Below are 19,171 nucleotides of genomic sequence, written 5' to 3'. Positions count from 1 at the left end.
AAAAATAATTTTCAAGTTAAATATATTAATTTATCATATCGAAATCGGGGTAAAACTCCTCGTACCCAAATAAATCAAAAAACAATTAAAAAATCAAAAAACAATTAAAAAATCAAAAAACAATCAATTTCTTTTATCTTTTCCTTGGAGAAGTTTGTCGGGGGGTGCGGTCAGCAAAGAACAACATAAATAAACAAAACCATATTTATTTATAAAGTATCTTAGTCATTGACAATAAAAATAGTTGATTCACTGACCTAACGTCTTAAATTAATATCAAGAGCCAAAGGCGGCTTCAATAAGTATTAGTGAAAGTTTTATCATAAATTTAGTAAAATAAAACTGACGTGTTCTAATACATTTGGCTCACGTTGTTGGTTGATTATTTTGAATAATTTATTTATAATGTAATTCATTGTTATATTATTATTTATAATCTACAGTTTATTACTATATTATTGAAGCTATATTATTTTGATGAAAGGGTGGATTTATTATTAAGTAGTTTTATTTATTTAAATTATTCACAGCAAATAATAGCAATATTTATATTTTATTTGATTTAAAGAAGATGTAGGAATACTTTCAACTTTGACTGTATCTCTACATTTAAAATGATGAGGGATAGTTGACCGTGTATAAATTATATGTGGAGAAGATGGTTGGGGGGGTGCGGTCAAAATATTACACAAATAAATTGAAATAACTTTGAAATAACTCCATAAATAAGTATGGAGTTCAGCTCTGGCCGTTGATAGCTACACATCGGCTCCACGCTGTCCTTGTGCGTGAGTTGGTTTTTCTTGTCCGATTTGATTGAAAAAAGGAATAAGGCAAGATAGTGAAAGCAAGGAAGAGAAATATCAGCACTAAGCCGGGAAGGCTCCTGTTATCAGACGGAGGGTTTAAACCTGCAACCCCCCTCCATACTGGAGTCCCAACTGGCTGTGGCGGTCGAGGTCAATGATATCGGATCACCAACGTCTACCATCAGAGGAGCCCAACACCGTGTATTGTTTATTATAATGATGTTGTTTTATGGTATGTGTAACTAGTTTTATTACTATTGTTTTCTTCTAATTGGAGAAGATGGTTGGGGGGGGGGAGGTGCGGTCAGCAAAGAACAACAAAAAAGTGTTTATTTATGCTTAAATAAATAAACTTTGGCATAAATTAATATTTTTTTGTTTATTTACGTTGTTCTTAGCTGAACGCACCCCCTGACCATCTTCTCCAATCAGTAATCTACGGTCAACTATCTAGACTTCATTATGGTTTTCTTCATTTTTCTCCTGGCCTCATTGGTTTTTTTTTTTAAATCCCCGCTCACTTATTTGTTTTGGTTTTTTATTGATTCATAATAAGAGATTCGCTTGTAGCTTTTAATCAAATTATGAATAATTGTTTTGTTTTCTTTCAAATGTCAACTCTCATTTCCAGTGGAAGTATTAATGTGCAAACATAGGTAAGTTATAGGATGACCAGGCATAGTATCAGCCCTAATCCTATCTCCCCTCATAAGCAAAAACCCAGAATGTATATAAGGCAGATTAAGTTGGGAAATAAATCAGTATTAATTCAGCAAGTACGTGCGTTATTTCTATGCCCCTTTTTCTTTCTTTTTTTATAGTCTTTACCCAACTTCACATGAGTGGTGCCGAAACCTAGGAATTCTGAGTGCTGACATTTTTCCTTTTGACTCTTTGCCGAACAGTTATTTTAAACGCAATTTCTTCTCTGTTCTTTTTTTAATTTTTATTTTTTTTTCTTCTTTCGAATTTTAAGTTGTGAAATTTTGTCTAAAAGAAAAAAGGAATGGTTAACGGTGAACAACAGCCACTAGTAAGAGCGGCAGTCCTGAACTTCCCTCCGGGAGATCAGGCAGCCCCTGCACTCCCTGCAGCTGCAGTTCCAGTCATGGCCCCACTACCAGAGACTATGTTAGCTCAGGCGCATGCTAATCTACTGGCCAAATTGAAAATGAGGACAGCTACGTCGCAGGATCTTAGGAAGGCCATCTCGAACCTAGAACCATTCTCAGGCGAGATAGGTGAGCTCAACCACTTTCTCAATGGTTCATAGAGAGAATAGAGGCCAAAGTCTCGGAGGATCTTTTAGAGCGGAACGACGCCATATCTCTGAAAGCTGCTCTGATCTGTAGGATAAAAAGGTAAATTTTGAACAACATCCAAGCGGACGAGGAGACGCCTTGGTCTGTGGTAAAAGAGAAAACGAAAAAAGCGTATGGAGGCGGCAGATGCATTCCGGAGGAGGACATATTTTACATGTTTCGCGAAAGGAGGAAGCAGGGGCAGTCGAATGGACAGTACGCGGCTGCGCTATTAACCTACTTCAATCTGGTGACAGAAAAGATGAGGGTGACGTGGTGCAGTGGAAGACGAGTTTCCTCGATACTATACTAAAGGTGCAGCTGGCCACCAATAAGAGGGAAGGACTGCCACGGGAACATACCTTTGTAGAATGCGCCCAAGACATGATGGATTCTGGGAAAACAGAATTTTTCTGTAACCGGTAGTTGAGGGGAATGGATGCGAGAGTAGGGGCGGTCAATAAAATGAGATATTGGATAAAGTAATGGACAAATATGCGGAAATATTTTTTAAAGAAGAGGTTACATTAGGCAAGAATGGGAACACCGTGCATGAGATCCAGTTAAAAAGGGACGTAGTCACGTATGTAAAGGAGCGGAGGTATCCACAGGCAATTAGGCGATACATTCGGGAGGAGCTGGAAAGTCTAAAAGCACAAGGTATAATTGTAGACAGCACTTCACCATACAATAGTCCTTTATTGAAGAAAAAGAGCCCGCTTGGGAGAACTACGGAAAAATGTCGGGTGGTATTTGACTATAGAAAATTAAACGATACTACCGTGGACGAAAAATACCCGATACCTAGACTGGAAGATATCCTGGATAGACTCGGGGGGGGGGGCGTCGGTCATATTTAGCATACTTGATCTTAAAGCGGGATAACATTAAATAGCAATGCACCCAACAGACCGACAGAAAACGGGATTCACCTTTGAAAGGTGACATTATGAATTCACCCGTATATCGTTTGGATTGCATATGGACGACATTATAGTCTTCAGTAAATCGGAAGGGGAACATATGCGGCACCTAGAAAATGTATTCCAAAGAGTTCGGCAAATTGGGCTGAAACTGTCTCGAGAAAAGTCGGTATTAGGTCAGGAGGAAATTAACTTTTTTGGGCATGTGATCACAAAGGACGGGATCAAACCAGATGCGCAAAAGTCGAGGCTATTCGAAATATGACGGTGCCCAGAGATGTTAATGGAATACCGTGGTTATTAGAGGCTAAGAACTACTACCGGCGTTTAGTGCCAGAGATGACAGAATATCTGGTTCCTATTAATAACCTGCTGAAAAAGGCAGCCGAATGATTGTGAAACCGGCCATGGACATACTTATGTATATTCATAAGTGCATGGAGCAGCTACAAAAAGAACCGGTGCTAGCTTTTTCTGACTTAGAACGTCAATTCACTATCACAACCGACGCGAGCCAGTATGCGCTGGGGGCTTTGTTGTCCCAGGAAGGTATGGAAGCAGACGTATCACGGATGCCGAAGCACGATATAGTGCCCTGGAGAAGGAATTGTTAGGGATAGTATGGACCATCGAGCACTTCCGACCATATGTATTCGGAAGAAAATTTAGGGTCCAAACCGATCATCGACCACTCCAATGGGTAGGTAAATTGAGGGAGTTATCCGCGAGGGTTACCCGCTGAAAAGAGCTGCTCAGTCAATACAACATTGAAGTGGTGTACAAGCCTGGGAAGGAAAATGTTATCGCGGATTGGCTGTCTAGGGCGATAACGATAAATGCCATTGATGGAGATTAGGGGGAACCTTCCGGAGATCTGAGGCAGATTCTCAGATAATGGACGCCTGGTGAGGAGGATACCCAGATTGCACCCGAAAAGGATGAGGTGGACCTACCGTCCGAAGATGATAGTTCAACCCGTGGAGATGGAAGAAGTGGATGAAATAGTGAATGACATACCGTGTCAGATAATTTGGAAGACGAGGATGTCTGGACTGATGAAGGTAGAATATGGCAGCTACGGACGAAGTCAGATTAACATCATCTGGTGTGAACCGGGAGCCAGAGAAGACCAAATTTGTCGTGCACTTAGGGACGCCCCAAGGCCGGGAGGATCTATCACCTCTATGTCGGAAATGCGGTCATTTTGGAACAGGTCAGAAGGCTGTGGTGTTGGAAACAAATAGGTATAGATCGCACGTTCATTCGGTGCTTGAGGGTGGTAGAAACGCTGCGAGACGAGGAGCGGCAAAAGGAGGTGACGTTCGCTTACCATCAGGGGAAGACGAATCATCTCAGGGTGAACGCTGAAAGCCCTAAAGCGTCGGTACTTTTGGTGGGGTATGGATAAAACGATTAAGGAGGTCATAGGAAACGTATGCCTTAGCACGAAATATGACGGGCACCCACTAAGAGTAATGCAGGATGAGACTCCCACAGCTGACACTCTGCTCGTCGATCTCCAAATGGATACCTTCACATGGAAAGGCCTCAAGTGGATGACCGCCATGGATTTCTTCAGTAAGGTGGCTATTGTGCACTTAGTCAGGGATGAATCAGCGGACGCAGTGCTAGGAGCCTTTAAAACATGGTTCCAATTTTATGGCGTTCCGGAACGGATTTCGTCAGATGGGGGAGAGAATTTGACAACAGCCTAATTCGGGATAAAATAAAAACTCTGGGCGTGGAGTTGCATCTAAATACACCGGAGCATCCCAAGAGTTGGGGAGGCATCGAAAGATTCCACAGTACCTTAGGTGACCATCTACGGGTCTACTAGCTTGACAAGGGATTGGAACCCGATGAAGCTATGATAAAAGCGCCTTCAACATTCCATTCATACGGTAACTGGGTTTTCTCCCTTCGAAATCATTTTTGGGCTTAGGGGGCGTCGACGGAACTATCCGGCCACGGTTGGGGCGACAGTGTGGTTATAAATAATGGTGTGGCATTATGCAAGCGGTGGAGCAAGGTCAAAGAGAGAATTGTGCGAGAAAAGACTCGTCACAGTTCAAATGTAAGAGATATTAGTGGCTCTGTGAAAATCGGGACAATAGTATATCGCCGGGTGGGAACAAATAAAAGGAAGGAGCTACAGAGATATGAGGGTCCATTCCAGGTGATTGTCACTTGAGAGCACTATGTGGTGACGATAGAGTGTCAATGAGCCAAAAAAGAGGAGAACAGTCCACATAGAACAAATGAAGTTCCCAATATCAGGAACGCCGTAGAAGGCTGGCGTGTCATCATCTCAGCACACGAGTAAAGTTTTTTTTGTTTTATTTTTGTATATAGTTTTTAGGTATTTCATTTCAGTTAGTGTATGTAATAACAGTTTTCAACATTCCAGAGCCACCGTCCACATTCCCTCAAGTCTTGCGATCTCGTCTGAATATATATACCAGGTATATCACTTTGTAAATGTAAGAAGTGTATTATATCGTAGGAGGGAACCTGCAAAGGTTTTGAAAAGGTATGACCCAGTGACCTATATGATTGAAAGAAACACGTGATGCACTTCGATTGACTGATGTACTATCACCCTTCTGACTGACATCTTACAGGTAATCAAGCCGGCCCTGCAGTTATTTCTTATTTCACTGTACGCTCGCAACATTTTGATTGTGCAATCTCTTATTCTATTCCAGATACATATAATGGTTAGTACGTGTAGGTTGGATATCGTAAGGTCTTATGTGACGTCATTCCTCTTGTGTTCTATGGAGTATGGAAAGTGAAAATATTTGAATTCTTTCAAACAAAGTTTTCTTTCAAAGCTGCTTTGGAATTAATTCCGATTTCAGTTAGTCCCTAAGTTGTTTGAAACGATACTTCGTAAGTTTGAATTCATTTTTTCGCATTGTGCTGATAATATTAAATTAATTCTTCTTGTGATTCCCTATGTTTATATGCCATCATTTATTTATCTAATTAGGATCGACTTTTTTTTTTTTCAGTAGTTATAACATTGTTAGTTATGGATGGTGAGAAGTCGAACTCCATCACTTTAGATGATGTGAAAAGTGATTCAAATGAAACAACTAAGCCGGATAATGGGGTTAGTGCCTGATATTTCATTTTATTACATAATTTTAAATTCTATGTAATAAACATATCGTATTAAAAATATAGTTACATTTTTTAACTTAAATGATAATTTAAGTAGATTGCTTTGATGTGTTGTAACGTTTTTGAGAACCTATAAAATACAGTTTTTCATTGTCCATTTACAGTTAGTCTTGTATTTTTGATTTGATTGTATGACTATGTTGTGGATCCTTATTAGGGACATGTTTATTAGAGTAGGTGATATGATTAAGCAAGTATTATGTAAAATTAATGCAAGTTTGTAGCTGTATTTTTTTTATAAGCCATGAATGTCCTTCAGTTTTAATATTTTATTAGTACTAATAATTTGCATCTGTCCTGATGATGATGTTTTTATAAAAAGTTTGTGTAACTGTATATTTTATAACTAAGCTTCAACATTCTTATTATTCTTTACAATTTCTTTGTTTTTTTTTTATTACTTTTGTATTTAATATGTTTACTATTTGTTTTCATAATACTTGATTAGATGCTGGTAATAGTAGTCAGTATAATTTAAAATGCCATGAATTAACTATTAAATGTGTTTGTCAACCTTTTTGAGGCAAGAAATTTTTTAATTTCAGAAATAAGTAAAGAAATGGAATTTAGGTACATCTCATGATGCGGGATGCTATTTGGGATTTAAAAATACCATATTTTTAATTTTGTATATTTGATCTCATACCTATGATTGATAATGTGGGGATATCTATTGAATTATTAGGATGACCAAGGTTTCAGGCCTATGATTGAGCTGTTCTGCCTTTCTGAAGTTAATCAACTACTTGAATTTAAGTGTTTGTAAAGGTTAATTGTTTTAGTAAAATGTCAAGTATTAGTTTTAGACTATTGTCAATACTTTAGTCGAACTATATTATGTCTGTTTACTTCTTCACTGTTTATATTAATTTATCAAATTGACTTGAATATAATGTTAACATGTGTCAGGGATTGTTTTCTGTTATTATCGTTCAAATTTAGGGTTACCTTCAGTCTGGAATATTTCTGACAGCCAAGGATTGTGCCCCAGGTCTGGAACACTAGTAGTGAAACTGCCTGGAATATCTGATTGTATGGCGTTGAAAGGATGATCTGTCTGATAATTATCTAGCATTATGAGTGGTAGTGATGTTTCATTAGTATGAGTCACCCAAGAGAGTGAAAGTAATACTTTGTGATATTTGCAGTTTTAATCTTTATTAAAAGCAATGCTTAAATTTGTATATAAATGCTCAAAGAAAACGTGTATTTAATGAGAAGCTTTAAAATATGTTCAAGTTTTTTAAAATGACATTAGGATGCATTTACGGCGTTAAAAGTGCAATTCAGAGTTTTAAATGTGGTAGTTAAAATTGCTGCACCATTGATAAAATTGCTCCAGGCATAGGTCAGGATGGCGGCTCCAAATTGACGCCTGTATCATACCCCACTTTTACTGCTGCCAAATGAAGACTCCCTTGAACTAATTTTTCACTGGATAAAGGTATTTGGAGGTATGAGTATAGACATCTGTCCCCCCTCTCCTCACTTTTGACCAGATGGTTATTGTACCTTATCTCCGAACTGGAAGTTTGAAATTGAGGTTTTTATACTCAGACTTTTTAATATTATCATGATCACCTTCAATAAATATTCTTTTAAAAAAATAGTTTTTGGAGGTAATTAGTAATATCAATGAAGTAAGGTTTCATTTAATATCGAGATAAATTTATTCTATGATTTATTTTGTATGCCTCACAAAAGTATAATTTTAGTTAATTTAGCATAGTCTAGAGGATTCATTAATCATATCTTTTAAAATTAATAAATCAGTTTAGAAAAAGTGAAAAGTAAATTCTTCTGTATTATTGAAAATTCATGTGAAATATATATTGTATGCTTTTTTATTTTTAAAATTATTATAAATTTAAATTAATTTGTTACATTTTTTTCTTACAGCAGTCGTGTAATTTGGATAATGCTGCATGGTTAAAATCAAAATATCCTATGGGGCTTAGTGGACATTCAGCATTTCTGCAAAAGAAGCTGGCTAAAGGGGTAAGGATTATTATTTTATATTTTCAAAAAGTTATAATTGTTTGTTAATACCTTCATAATTAGAATTGAAATCTTGTTTAAAGTTATTTTTTCTATTTACAACTGGTGAATTTTGAATTGTAAGGAATGGATATGGGAGGAATTGGATAGTTTAGTGTAGCCCTAAACCTCAACTCCATAAGTCCTAATAGGCCTTATTATTACCATGTAAATACTACTCTTTTAATTAATTGGAAACTTGTGGACCTTTTATCTAGTAAGTGTTGTAAAAGTCGGAATCAGCAGTTTCTTGTCTTTTTAGTCATGTTTAAAGATTTCAAGTTAATCATTGCTCAGATTTTGTCTTAGGTAGTAGATCTGTACAACAAAAGTAATTGGAATAATAAAATAGTGAGGGACACTCTTAGGGTAGGTCATAAGTTTATGATGAAGTGAAAAGGTGATTTGATGGAATTTGTTGGATTTCATTTTAATCTCTAGGTTCAACGATTCCATTCTTCTAGGTTTGAGATATGTGATTGGTTAGTTTAGGATGCTATTAATGGGTCATTATTCACTGCTAGTACATATTTACCTGGTGAGAAAAGTGTTTGGGACTGAATATACTCCTTTCTCAGTCTGCCTTGAGGAACACCAGCAGACTGAGAAAAGAGGGATGAGTTCATGTTATTTTGATTCACTGTGAATAATCTATCAGTGGGGTAGGAACAAATTATGTGAATGGTAGGATTTGACAGTTTGAGAAGCAGTACATACCACACTCCTATGTAGAGGAGACAATATAAACCACATGATGATATTGCTGAATGCTGAGGTGGGATGTTTAGAATCCAAATTGAGTGATCTGGGATTTTGTCATTGTAATCTAGGATGAAACAAATGAATTTCAAAATGAGTTTTTCCTGGGTTTTTCCCATAATGGATTAGAAGGTTTGAGGATGGGCATTCTAGTGGCTTTTTGGGTTGAGGTATCATTTTGATACTAAATGATTCATTATACATGTATGTGAGGAATTTGATAGATGTTCAGGGGAAAAATTTAAGATATGGGATGATGAGATTTTATTCGTCAGATCTTTACCAAGTTTAGGTTACATTAAACAAGAGATAATTATAATAGTTGTACTTCAAGGGCCTTTCAGTAATCCTCCATAATACTTTCTCAGTAGTTGTAAGATGTAAAGTTAAATTAATTTTGATTTTTTTTTTATTCTGTTTTTCATTTCAATTTATTTTGAGAAAGTTACACATGAAATACATCGAGTATTTCATACATTGATACAGTTTTGTCTCAAATTAATCACTATAAATAGTACTTAAATACTCCATTATTTTCAAGAAACAAAAATACAGTCATAAATAAGAGTGGTTTGCAAAGAGGTTTTGGCTCCAAAAAGGCAAAGCCCATTCCTTCAGCTAAGAAAGTGATGGTGACTTTTTTATGGGATAATCATACTGTTGTCTTAATTGATTATCTTGTAGAAAAAGCAAATACACTACATTATGATTTTACAAGTTGAAAGAATCTACAGAAAAGCAGCCACATTACTTGTTTCTCCAGGATATGCGTCTTACAATTGTTGCCATGACTAAAATCTTTCCATTATGGTTTGAACTGCTTGACCATCCTCCTCGCCCAGTAGGTCTTATCGCAATCTAATTTAAATTCAGTGGACAAATCTTCATTGAATGAGGGAAGGAGCCAGACTAGAGACTTTTATTCATTAAGAGTTCGCATAAGATCAAATTATACATTGTAAAAGATATAAATCATCATCCAAATGCTAGTATACATTATATGAATTTCTATTATCATTTTTCAATATATTTTGTTGAAATGATCAAAAAAGCTTCCTAAGCTTATAAAAGCAGATGTAGTAACATTTAACATTGATTGAATTTATTAAATGGGGATTTTGATATAAAGACAAAAAGTTCATCTGAAAAGAATATTCTACCAATAATGACTATATTAAAATATAGTACATAGTACGAGGAGAAGATGGTATAAATAGGTTACACCAACTTACTTGTGTTTCATTTTGACCGCACCCCCAACCATCTTTTCCCCGTACGTCATCCACGGTCAATCTCTCATAATTACAGTACATAGTATTTTACTATCAATACACTGAGAGACAGTTACTTCATAATTTAAAATCTCATTAAGTTGAATTTTAAGGATAACAAAAAACATTAATACAAATATGACAACCACATAACTTTATAGATATTAATTAGTAGTAGTACATCTCCAAAATAATTATTTTCAATTCAAGTGATCAACAGCTTAAGTAGGTATAAAATATTTAAAACATTAAAAAACTACATTTACTGCATATTTTCACACTTACAACTAATAATATTTTCGAATTTTTGAAATTGTAATTTTTTTCTGTTTAGCAAAAATATTTTGATTCTGGTGATTATCAGATGGCAAGGCAAACAACTGGAGTCACTAAAGGAAGGCAATCTCAAACTTCCACTCCTTTTTTTAATTTCCCAACTGGAGAAGCGATTCCGACACCAGAAAGTGTACCAGTTCGAAAAACGTCTATAATACAGCCTAAATTTCATGTACCTCCTCCACCAACATCCCCACCTATGGCTTGTAATTCTAATGTAAATACTGCTTCAACTAACTATCCATCTAATTCATAATTATTATTTTTTTGTAATGTATTGCTTGAATATAGGAAGTTTTGATGATGACTTTTCATGTCAGTGGGCATATTGGCCAGATGAATTCTAATTTGTGTATGTTGTATCACCTGTATTTGTGTAACTCTGGAAACAGTGAAATTGATGTATTTTAGTTTTTAAAAACACTGATACATTTTCAATAAATTTCAAAAGAACTTAAAATTAATGTACAAAATTATTATACACATAAACTAAAGGTATAGATATGTTTTCAAGTGAATGTTGGTATACTTTATTTTATTGAAATAATAAGTTTCACAATGATATTACAGATATTAGTATCCAATATTAGTACTTGTGGTTGTTGATTGATTTTTTTTTTCTTTTCTTTCTCAAAAGAATAATAGTACATTTTATTGTTTTTTAGCTATTTACAAATTTTGTTTTATTTTGTGAATAACTTATTACAATAAATTTTCACGGTATTATAGAAGTTTTTTCCTGTTTATTTCTATCATATTTAATATTATAACTTATTAGTTGATATAGGTGGTATTAATAGTGATTCTGAAAGCTTTTTTATCAAAATTAACACAGTTTCTTTTTAAATAAATAAAAATATTAAGATTATTCTCTTTTGTAAAAATTGTTATCTTCTGTAGGTTTTGTACAAATTATTGCTATATAATTGTCTAGATTTATTGAAGTTAAATACACATTTTGTTAATGAATTATTTGTTTTACCTTATCTCCCTGAGTCAATAAACTTTATGAGAGGGAAGTAGTTATTCTTTCATCCATATACAACTTTTGATTATAGAAGACATAACTTGAATATTGTACTTTCCATATCACATCAGCACAATTTACAAACAATTTTTTTGATTCTGAATTATTTTGAAAATACATACTTATTGACACCCAAATGAATTAGAACTGACCCCTGAAAACTTAAAGCTATTGAAAAATTACCTCTCCCAATAAATTTATTAAACATTATGCTCGCATTACTCAACCTTCAACTTCTTATTTACGCAAATTGGAACGCCATAAATTCTGAATGTTATGTTGATGTTTTTCTTAATTTAAAATTTTGACTTGGGAAAACTCAACACCTCGAAAAGTAGACCAAAACAGATGCTGCCAGGACATGTCTAAATCTGTGTGGAGAGATTTTCCATCCCCAACCTTCAGGTCACTTATTTAGTCTATAAGTTTAGCTTAATTCTTCATTCTCAGTAAGCCTTATTTCATTTTATTATTAGTGTCACTTTTGTAATTTGACTGCTGAACTTTTTATGCCAATAGAAATTCCAACTACTTTTGAGTTTGTTTTTAGGAGTTTATTCTAGGAAATAAACCATAACAGTATGACTAAGTTATTTCTTCTATCTAATTCTTAGGAAGATGGCAGAGTTCAGCGTTGTGTTCGAGCAACCTGGCCATGAGGGTTTACATTCATAACTAAATGACGAAATATATATTATTTTTTTCATATACTAGTCTTAACTAAAACATTCCTTCAAATTATAGATAAGTATTTTTCATGATGTTAAATTCTTTCTAACTACAGTGTACCACTTTTTTCAGCTTTGAAAATGACTGTAAAAGTACTGTCATCTTTTATAAGTAACTTATATTAATTTTTGGTATAAGAACTGATGCTAAAATAATAAACTGGGTTGCTTAATTAATTTTTAGATTTATCAAGGACCCCAAGTTCTATAAAATTAATACAAAGATAAGTATGAATAGAAGGTAGTGTGATTCTAAAATTTTGTGAAAAATTACTGAGGAAGAATTAAGTAAAAATAATCTCCAGTCAGTCAGTTAAACTTAGTCAAATCCCTGAAGATGACCTTGAACCCCCAGAGGAAGAGGAACTGTGTCAGGCTATTGATAGGCTCAAGAACAACAAAGCACCAGGCTTTGACAAACTTTCAGCCGAACTATTTAAGAAAGGGGGAGAACAGCTTTTCCAAGCTTTACAAAATCTGTTTGTAAAGATTTGGATAGAAGAAAACATGGAGTAAGACAGTCTTATGTCCTATCCACAAGAAAGGAGATCTTGAATGTAATAATTATTGAGGCATATGTCTACTGCCATGTGCCTACAAGATATTCTCAAATATACTTTACCAAAGATTACTACTGAATATAGAGAGAGAGTCTTGGGGAGATACCAGTGCGGCTTTCGTAAATGTAAGTCAACAATAGACCAAATTTTTGCCCTATGAACCATCCTTGAGCACGGAAGGGAATACCAAATACGGACGCATCATCTATTAGTTGATTTTAGATCTGCCTATGACAGCATTCAACATGAGGCTCTGTATCAGGCAATGAAAGACCTCAATGTACCTGTTAAGCTCATCCGTCTTGTAAAACTTACAATGAGAAATACTGACTTTATGGTGCAGATTCAGGGAGATCTGTCTGAGGGATTCACCTCTCAAAATGGCGTTCGACAGGGAGATTCCCTAGCCTGTCTGCTATTCAATATTTGTCTGGAAAAAGTGATTAGAGATTCAAAGGTTCAGATCAGTGGAACCATTTTTAATAATTTGGTACAAATCCTGGGATATCCAGATGATATCGACATTGGGGGATCAAAAGCTGTTGCGGAAGAGGCCTTTCTTGCCCTTGATGATACTGCCAGGAAGCTGGGACTTGATTGACGAGTTGAGGAGTTTGTGTACCTCGGATCACAAGTTAATACCACCAATGACGTTTCGGCCGAGATAAGGAGACGAATAGCATCGGCCAATAGGTGTTTTTTTGGACTTAGTCAGCACTTTGGTAGTAGCTCACTATCAAGATCCACGAAGACCAGATTGTACAAAACGCTAATTCGACCAGTGCTGCTCTACGCCTCGGAAACTTGGGCACTTTCGAAGGGCGATGAAAGGGATCTCCAAACGTTTGAGAGAAAGATATACAGACGCATCTACGGCCCAGTAAAGGATGGTTCAGCTTGGAGAAGACGCACGGATAGGGAAGTCTATTTGTTAATTGGTGAGCCTCATATAGGAAAAATTGTGAGAATTGGTAGGCTGCGCTGGGCAGGCCATGTGGCAAGGATGGGAACTGATGAGATCCCAAATAAACTTCTCAATGAGCGCCTTCATGGAACACGGCCGAGGGGGCGCCCGAAGCTCCGATTGTGATGGTGTTAGAGAGGATTCAAGGACCCTGCTAGGAGTGAGGAATTGGAGAGCAGCTGCTCTTAACAGATTAAACTGGTGGAAGCTGCTTGAGGAGGCCAAGACTCAGTAATGGGTGGTCGCGCCGATTGAAGAAGAATCTCCAGTCAACTTATAAGCTGATAAATATACATCTATACAATTCATAGATAAATTATCTTCTGCGGAAGTTGGGATCACATTTTTTTTTTTTTTTAAAATTTTTAGCAATTTTTAGATGAAATAATCTTGTCTGAAATCTAGGATCACATGCATGATTAGGTCTAATCAAAAGTTAAAAAGTGTTCTCTCTAATTTGAACATAAAAACAAACGAACTTAAAGAAAACAGCATGGGCCGTCCATAGCTCAGGTGGTTAAGGCATAGGTCTTAGCAACCTGAGAACTAAAGGAAAACTTGACCCCCACCTTGGGTAGAATAGCTTGGTCATTGTAGACAAACCTCCCCCCCCCCCCCCATATGTCAGAAATTACCAGGAAGTGGTTCATATAAAATAAAAAAAAAAAATAAAAAACCCAGTTAGTACAGTATGACATTGATTACTTCTTTTCTGATAGAATGCTAATTCCATTGTTCCAGTTGGGCCAAACATATTTCTATTACTTTGTACCAGTACTTCAGCCTCATATGACCAAGCACTATAATGAAGATATGGATGGAAATGACAGAATGGGCCAGAAGGTAGCCAAATTTAGAATCAATTTGAGATCCAAAAATAATACTAGTCTATATTTGTTTAGTTACTAGATGTTTCATTACAAAATGGTTAGTTTTTATATTAAAAAAATATGGGAAGATAAGTTGATGAACAAAAAATGGAATTTAGGTATCACAACAACCTTCAATAATTTTTAAAAAATCGAGATTTAAAATATTTTAATTGTTAATTTTGTTGATTTAAATAGACTAGTTTATCCCTGGGAGAACTCTGGCATTAGATATGTTTCTTTCATTTCTTTAATTCATTCGATCTATCAGCGATATGCTCATTCCTATTAACAATATATTATTATAAAGAAACTCTATTCAACACGCAATTGGTAAAACTGCATACTTATAACGACTATCTTTAGGTAATATAGTGCGTTAAATGCAGGGGAACAACACAAATACACCGAATGCTGCAAACCTAGACAAACACCTGCTGTGTGTGCACTATGCCACGAAGAACGGACCCCCGGCTAACTGCAAGGGGCACAAGATATACAAAACCCTATCTTCCAGAAAAGAGGCAGGTCCGAGACAGGAAGAGGCAACTAGACCACCCAGAAGACCCTCAAGAACTGTTAAACCGGTGTTCCTCCGCTTAAATGACTGGAGAAACAGAACTGGCATCTCTATTCCTGCCATAATCGCAACCTATATCCCATTATCTTCAACCCCAAGGGCAACATCCTCATACCTCCGTTCCTCAAGCTACATGCACTACTCAAAAATCTAATCATCAGATACCCTGTACCCTCCCCCCCCCTAAAGCTACTGATCTCAGAAACCTCCTCACTTCTTTCCTATCCGAATTGGGATCCCTTACAACTCCACTTATCTCGTTTGTTTCAGAAAGGTGCCCCCCCTCACATTTCAATAGAAATTCATGATGCCATCTAGTGGCACATACAAGAAGTAGTAGGCTTGTGTAGACATCTTTGTCTCTAAAAACAGAGAAGAGTGAACAGCGTCTCAAGAGCCACATCGTTTTTTGGCTTAGATCAGCAATGTACCACGAGTAAATAAACTATACCCCACTCAGGCAGAGGGACGGAAGGCAGGATGAAAGAGCACATCATCGAAAAACAAGTCTTCAAGCAAAGAAGATTAAGCATCAAGTAACTTACAACATCTGTTATTTTATGTGATATGTTACCCAAAAATCAAAATTAATTCAACTATTGTACAACCTTTTGGCTAACCTCCATATAATTATTTGTCTTAATAAGCAACAAGAATAGAGGCTTATCCCCTTATATCACCATTCTTCATTTATTTAAAACTCATCAAATACTGTCACCTCTATTTATTCAAACCAGCGATACCAACATACCTTTATATTACTATTAATTTGGATGATATCCCCCAACATTTCATCCTGGGAAATATCTAAATTAAACACGTCACTTACAAATCTAGTATCCAACCTTATCCCTTCGCTAAGAAATCCTTAAATGGTACCGAAACAATATCTTTCTGTTCTTTGGAACAGAAATGGAATGGCGTTCGAAACCAGGTTAATAAACTAACAGTCTTATTACATGACAAAAATATTGACCTAGCTTTAGCTTCGTTGCAACATTCTTTTTCCCAACTCACCTACATACTTGCCACTCGATCTTAGGATACCCTATTCTGTATAAGATTAGTCTTAACCCTGACCTCCTGGAATTCTCCATACACAAAGACTTAGGCCCTCTAAATATCTCCCTCTCACCCCTCGATAACCTATTTTCAGATCATAGTCCACTAATCCTAACCATCTCTGTATTCCCAATTCATGTAATATCTCCACCCTGATTCATGAGTAAACTAGGATCTTTCGCGAAATCCCAATTGACCAAATATATCTTAAAGTTTCCCTAAACCCCGAAAACTCTAGATGATGCTGTCCACCCCTTTACAACCCTTATCTAACAAGCTGCCTGGTCTGCCTCCTTACCCTATAATGTCCCAAAAAAACCCCTAGACGAATCCTCTACTACAACATCCCACAAACCTCATCCAAACTTTTTTTAAACATTCTTGATATATCACTGTGTAATTTAATACCAATAAAAATTGGTTAAGTCTTTAGCTCAAAATATTTTTATTTAAGCACAAACGGACAGACTAAACAAATTTGATGCAATAATTTTCAGAATCTTGAGCTTAACTTGTTTCAAAACATTCACGCTATATAGTTGAATAATTTGAGCCATCAACAATAAGAATCGCTTGACCGATCGCTCAATCGTCGTGTTAGTATCCCATGACAAACAGTGTAGTTTCATCATTTTTGGGCCTTACTTCCCGCGAAGGCCCACTTAAGTAATCCCTTACGAAGTACACCTTAAGGTACCTTTACACGCTCGCCAAGTAAGGATGGGATATCGATATCGATATTATCGAAATATCGATATTTTGTCTCCGATATCCGATATTTTGATATCGATATCCAGTAACTGATAATATCGGAATATCGATATACCGATACCTTCGATAATATCGGAATATTGGTTTCTAAAAAAAAAAAAAAAGGTCGCACCTTAATAGTAGAGATATATAATAGAAATGTATAAGGTTATATATTCATATTCCGATATTATTTAATCCAAATATCAATATTTGCTAAAGAAAATGTTAATTATAGTATTTTGATATTTAATATTGATAATGTCACATTCATTTAGATAATTTTTTATTTGTAACGTTAGCAACAATATTCCGATATTATTTTATACAGTATTCTAATATATTCTAATAAGTACAAGACAAAGTGAAATATCGATATTTGTATTCAATAATTTAATATCCATTTCGACATATTTAATAATATCAATATGGAAGATTATCAACAAGGTATTTCAATATTTCATTTTAAAAATTTCATACTCCTTACGGTATTTAACATTGTTGATAATATTGATAACGATATTTCGATTTAAAAAAAAATAGAAATATCTATATTTGGCTTAAAAAGATTAAGAAAATCTTATAAAAAGCTTGAAAATAGTTTTTCGATAGTTTTTCAATTGTTATTAATATCGGTATAAAATATTCGAAACAATATTTCATTTATTAGAAATCCCCATATTTTATGAAAGAAAACTATCATTTTATGAACAACTAAAATAAGGTATTTCGAAATTTTATTTTTATGATTTCTTATTCATTTCGATATTTAACATTGTTGAAAATATCCATGTCAATATTTCGATATTTTTTAAATAGAAATATCGATGTTTGGTTTTAAAAGTAAGGAAATTTTATAAAAAGCATAAAAATAGTTTTTCAACATTTTAAATTGATAAATTCATATTCCTTTCGATATTTTACATTGTCTTTAATATCTATATCGAAGATTAGAAACGATATTTCGATATGTTATTTTATAGAAATACCCATATTTTATGAAAGAAAACTATCATTTTATGAACAACTAAAATAAGGTATTTCGAAATTTTATTTTTATGATTCATATTCAATTCGATATTTCACATTGTTGAAAAATCGATATCGATATTTCTATATTTTTAACAGAAATATCGATGTTTGGTTTTAAAACTAAGGAAATTTTATAAAATCCATAAACATAGTTTTTCAACATTTTAAATTGATAAATTCATGTTCCTTTCGATATTTTACATTGTCTTTAATATCTATATCGAAGATTAGAAACGATATTTAGATATATTTTTTTATAGAAATACCCATATTTTATGAAAGAAAACTTTGACATTTTATAAAAATCTAAAATAAGGAATTTCGATATTTTATTTTGATAATTTCATATTCATTTCGGTATTTAACATTTTTGATAATATTTCGATATCTTTCCATCGAAATATCGATATTTGTTTTCCCTTGTTACTAAAGGACTAAAAGCGGAAGTTCTGAGGATTACATATAAAGGTCCAATAGTTCCGAAACTTCTTTTTGCTCTACAAGGGATGTGACATCGACAACAAAACATCGATGTTTTAAAATATTGATATTCAATATTAAAGTATTGATATTCAAAACGTTCTCTAAAATTCATCGATGTTTTCGAACATCCATTTCAGTAACATAATTTAAAAACATTTTGAATTTGGTTCAATGGAGTTTAATATAAAAAAATTAATAAGAATAACTTACAATAAAAATCTTTTATATTCACATTAAATATACAAAAGAAAATTAATTACATATTTACACTAATTTGAATTCATGATGCAAATCCACTACTTAGGGACAACTGAACATGCTTATTTTTCTTTATTGTAAACAGTAATCATGGCAGCATATAGTAATTAAATGTCCCAACATTTATTAGTCACACATTGTAAAAACAGAAGTTTATTAACTTTTTCCCTCTTAAGTCAACTTCTTTTTTTACTTACTATCCCACCAGTTTGGGAAAAACCTCTTTCTGATGGGAC

At 34.6% G+C, this 19,171-nt stretch overlaps 1 protein-coding gene across 2 annotated transcripts; it reads left to right on the top strand.

The window, feature by feature from the left end:
- Positions 1–5,741: 5,741 nt before the first annotated feature.
- endos (alpha-endosulfine) lies at positions 5,742–11,591 on the top strand. 2 transcript variants are annotated; one of them, XM_067052485.1, is made up of 4 exons: positions 5,742–5,925; positions 6,048–6,148; positions 8,122–8,217; positions 10,621–11,591. In XM_067052485.1, exons 2-4 carry the CDS (start codon positions 6,068–6,070, stop codon positions 10,876–10,878), a joined length of 435 nt encoding a protein of 144 aa, XP_066908586.1. In that variant the 5' UTR covers positions 5,742–5,925; positions 6,048–6,067; the 3' UTR covers positions 10,879–11,591. The 2 variants fall into 2 exon arrangements, with proteins under 2 accessions (XP_066908586.1, XP_014288042.1); XM_014432556.2 differs by having other exon boundaries at positions 5,749–5,925; positions 8,119–8,217.
- The last annotated feature ends 7,580 nt before the right edge of the window (positions 11,592–19,171 follow it).

This window comes from Halyomorpha halys, unplaced genomic scaffold (genome assembly GCF_000696795.3).
Source record: "Halyomorpha halys isolate HHAL.00 unplaced genomic scaffold, Hhal_1.1 Scaffold1075.1, whole genome shotgun sequence".
Taxonomy (NCBI): domain Eukaryota; kingdom Metazoa; phylum Arthropoda; class Insecta; order Hemiptera; family Pentatomidae; genus Halyomorpha; species Halyomorpha halys.
Note: the sequence above shows the minus strand (reverse complement) of the source record. Positions and strands in the feature narration are given on the sequence as shown.

Bases quoted from the DNA above. Each gene is read 5' to 3' on its own strand.
- endos (XM_014432556.2), top strand. From the start codon at position 6,068: ATGGATGGTGAGAAGTCGAACTCCATCACTTTAGATGATGTGAAAAGT. The intron at 6,149-8,118 runs GTTAGTGCCTGA...TTTTTCTTACAG, and splicing joins CAACTAAGCCGGATAATGGG to CAGTCGTGTAATTTGGATAA. The intron at 8,218-10,620 runs GTAAGGATTATT...TTTTCTGTTTAG, and splicing joins AAAAGAAGCTGGCTAAAGGG to CAAAAATATTTTGATTCTGG.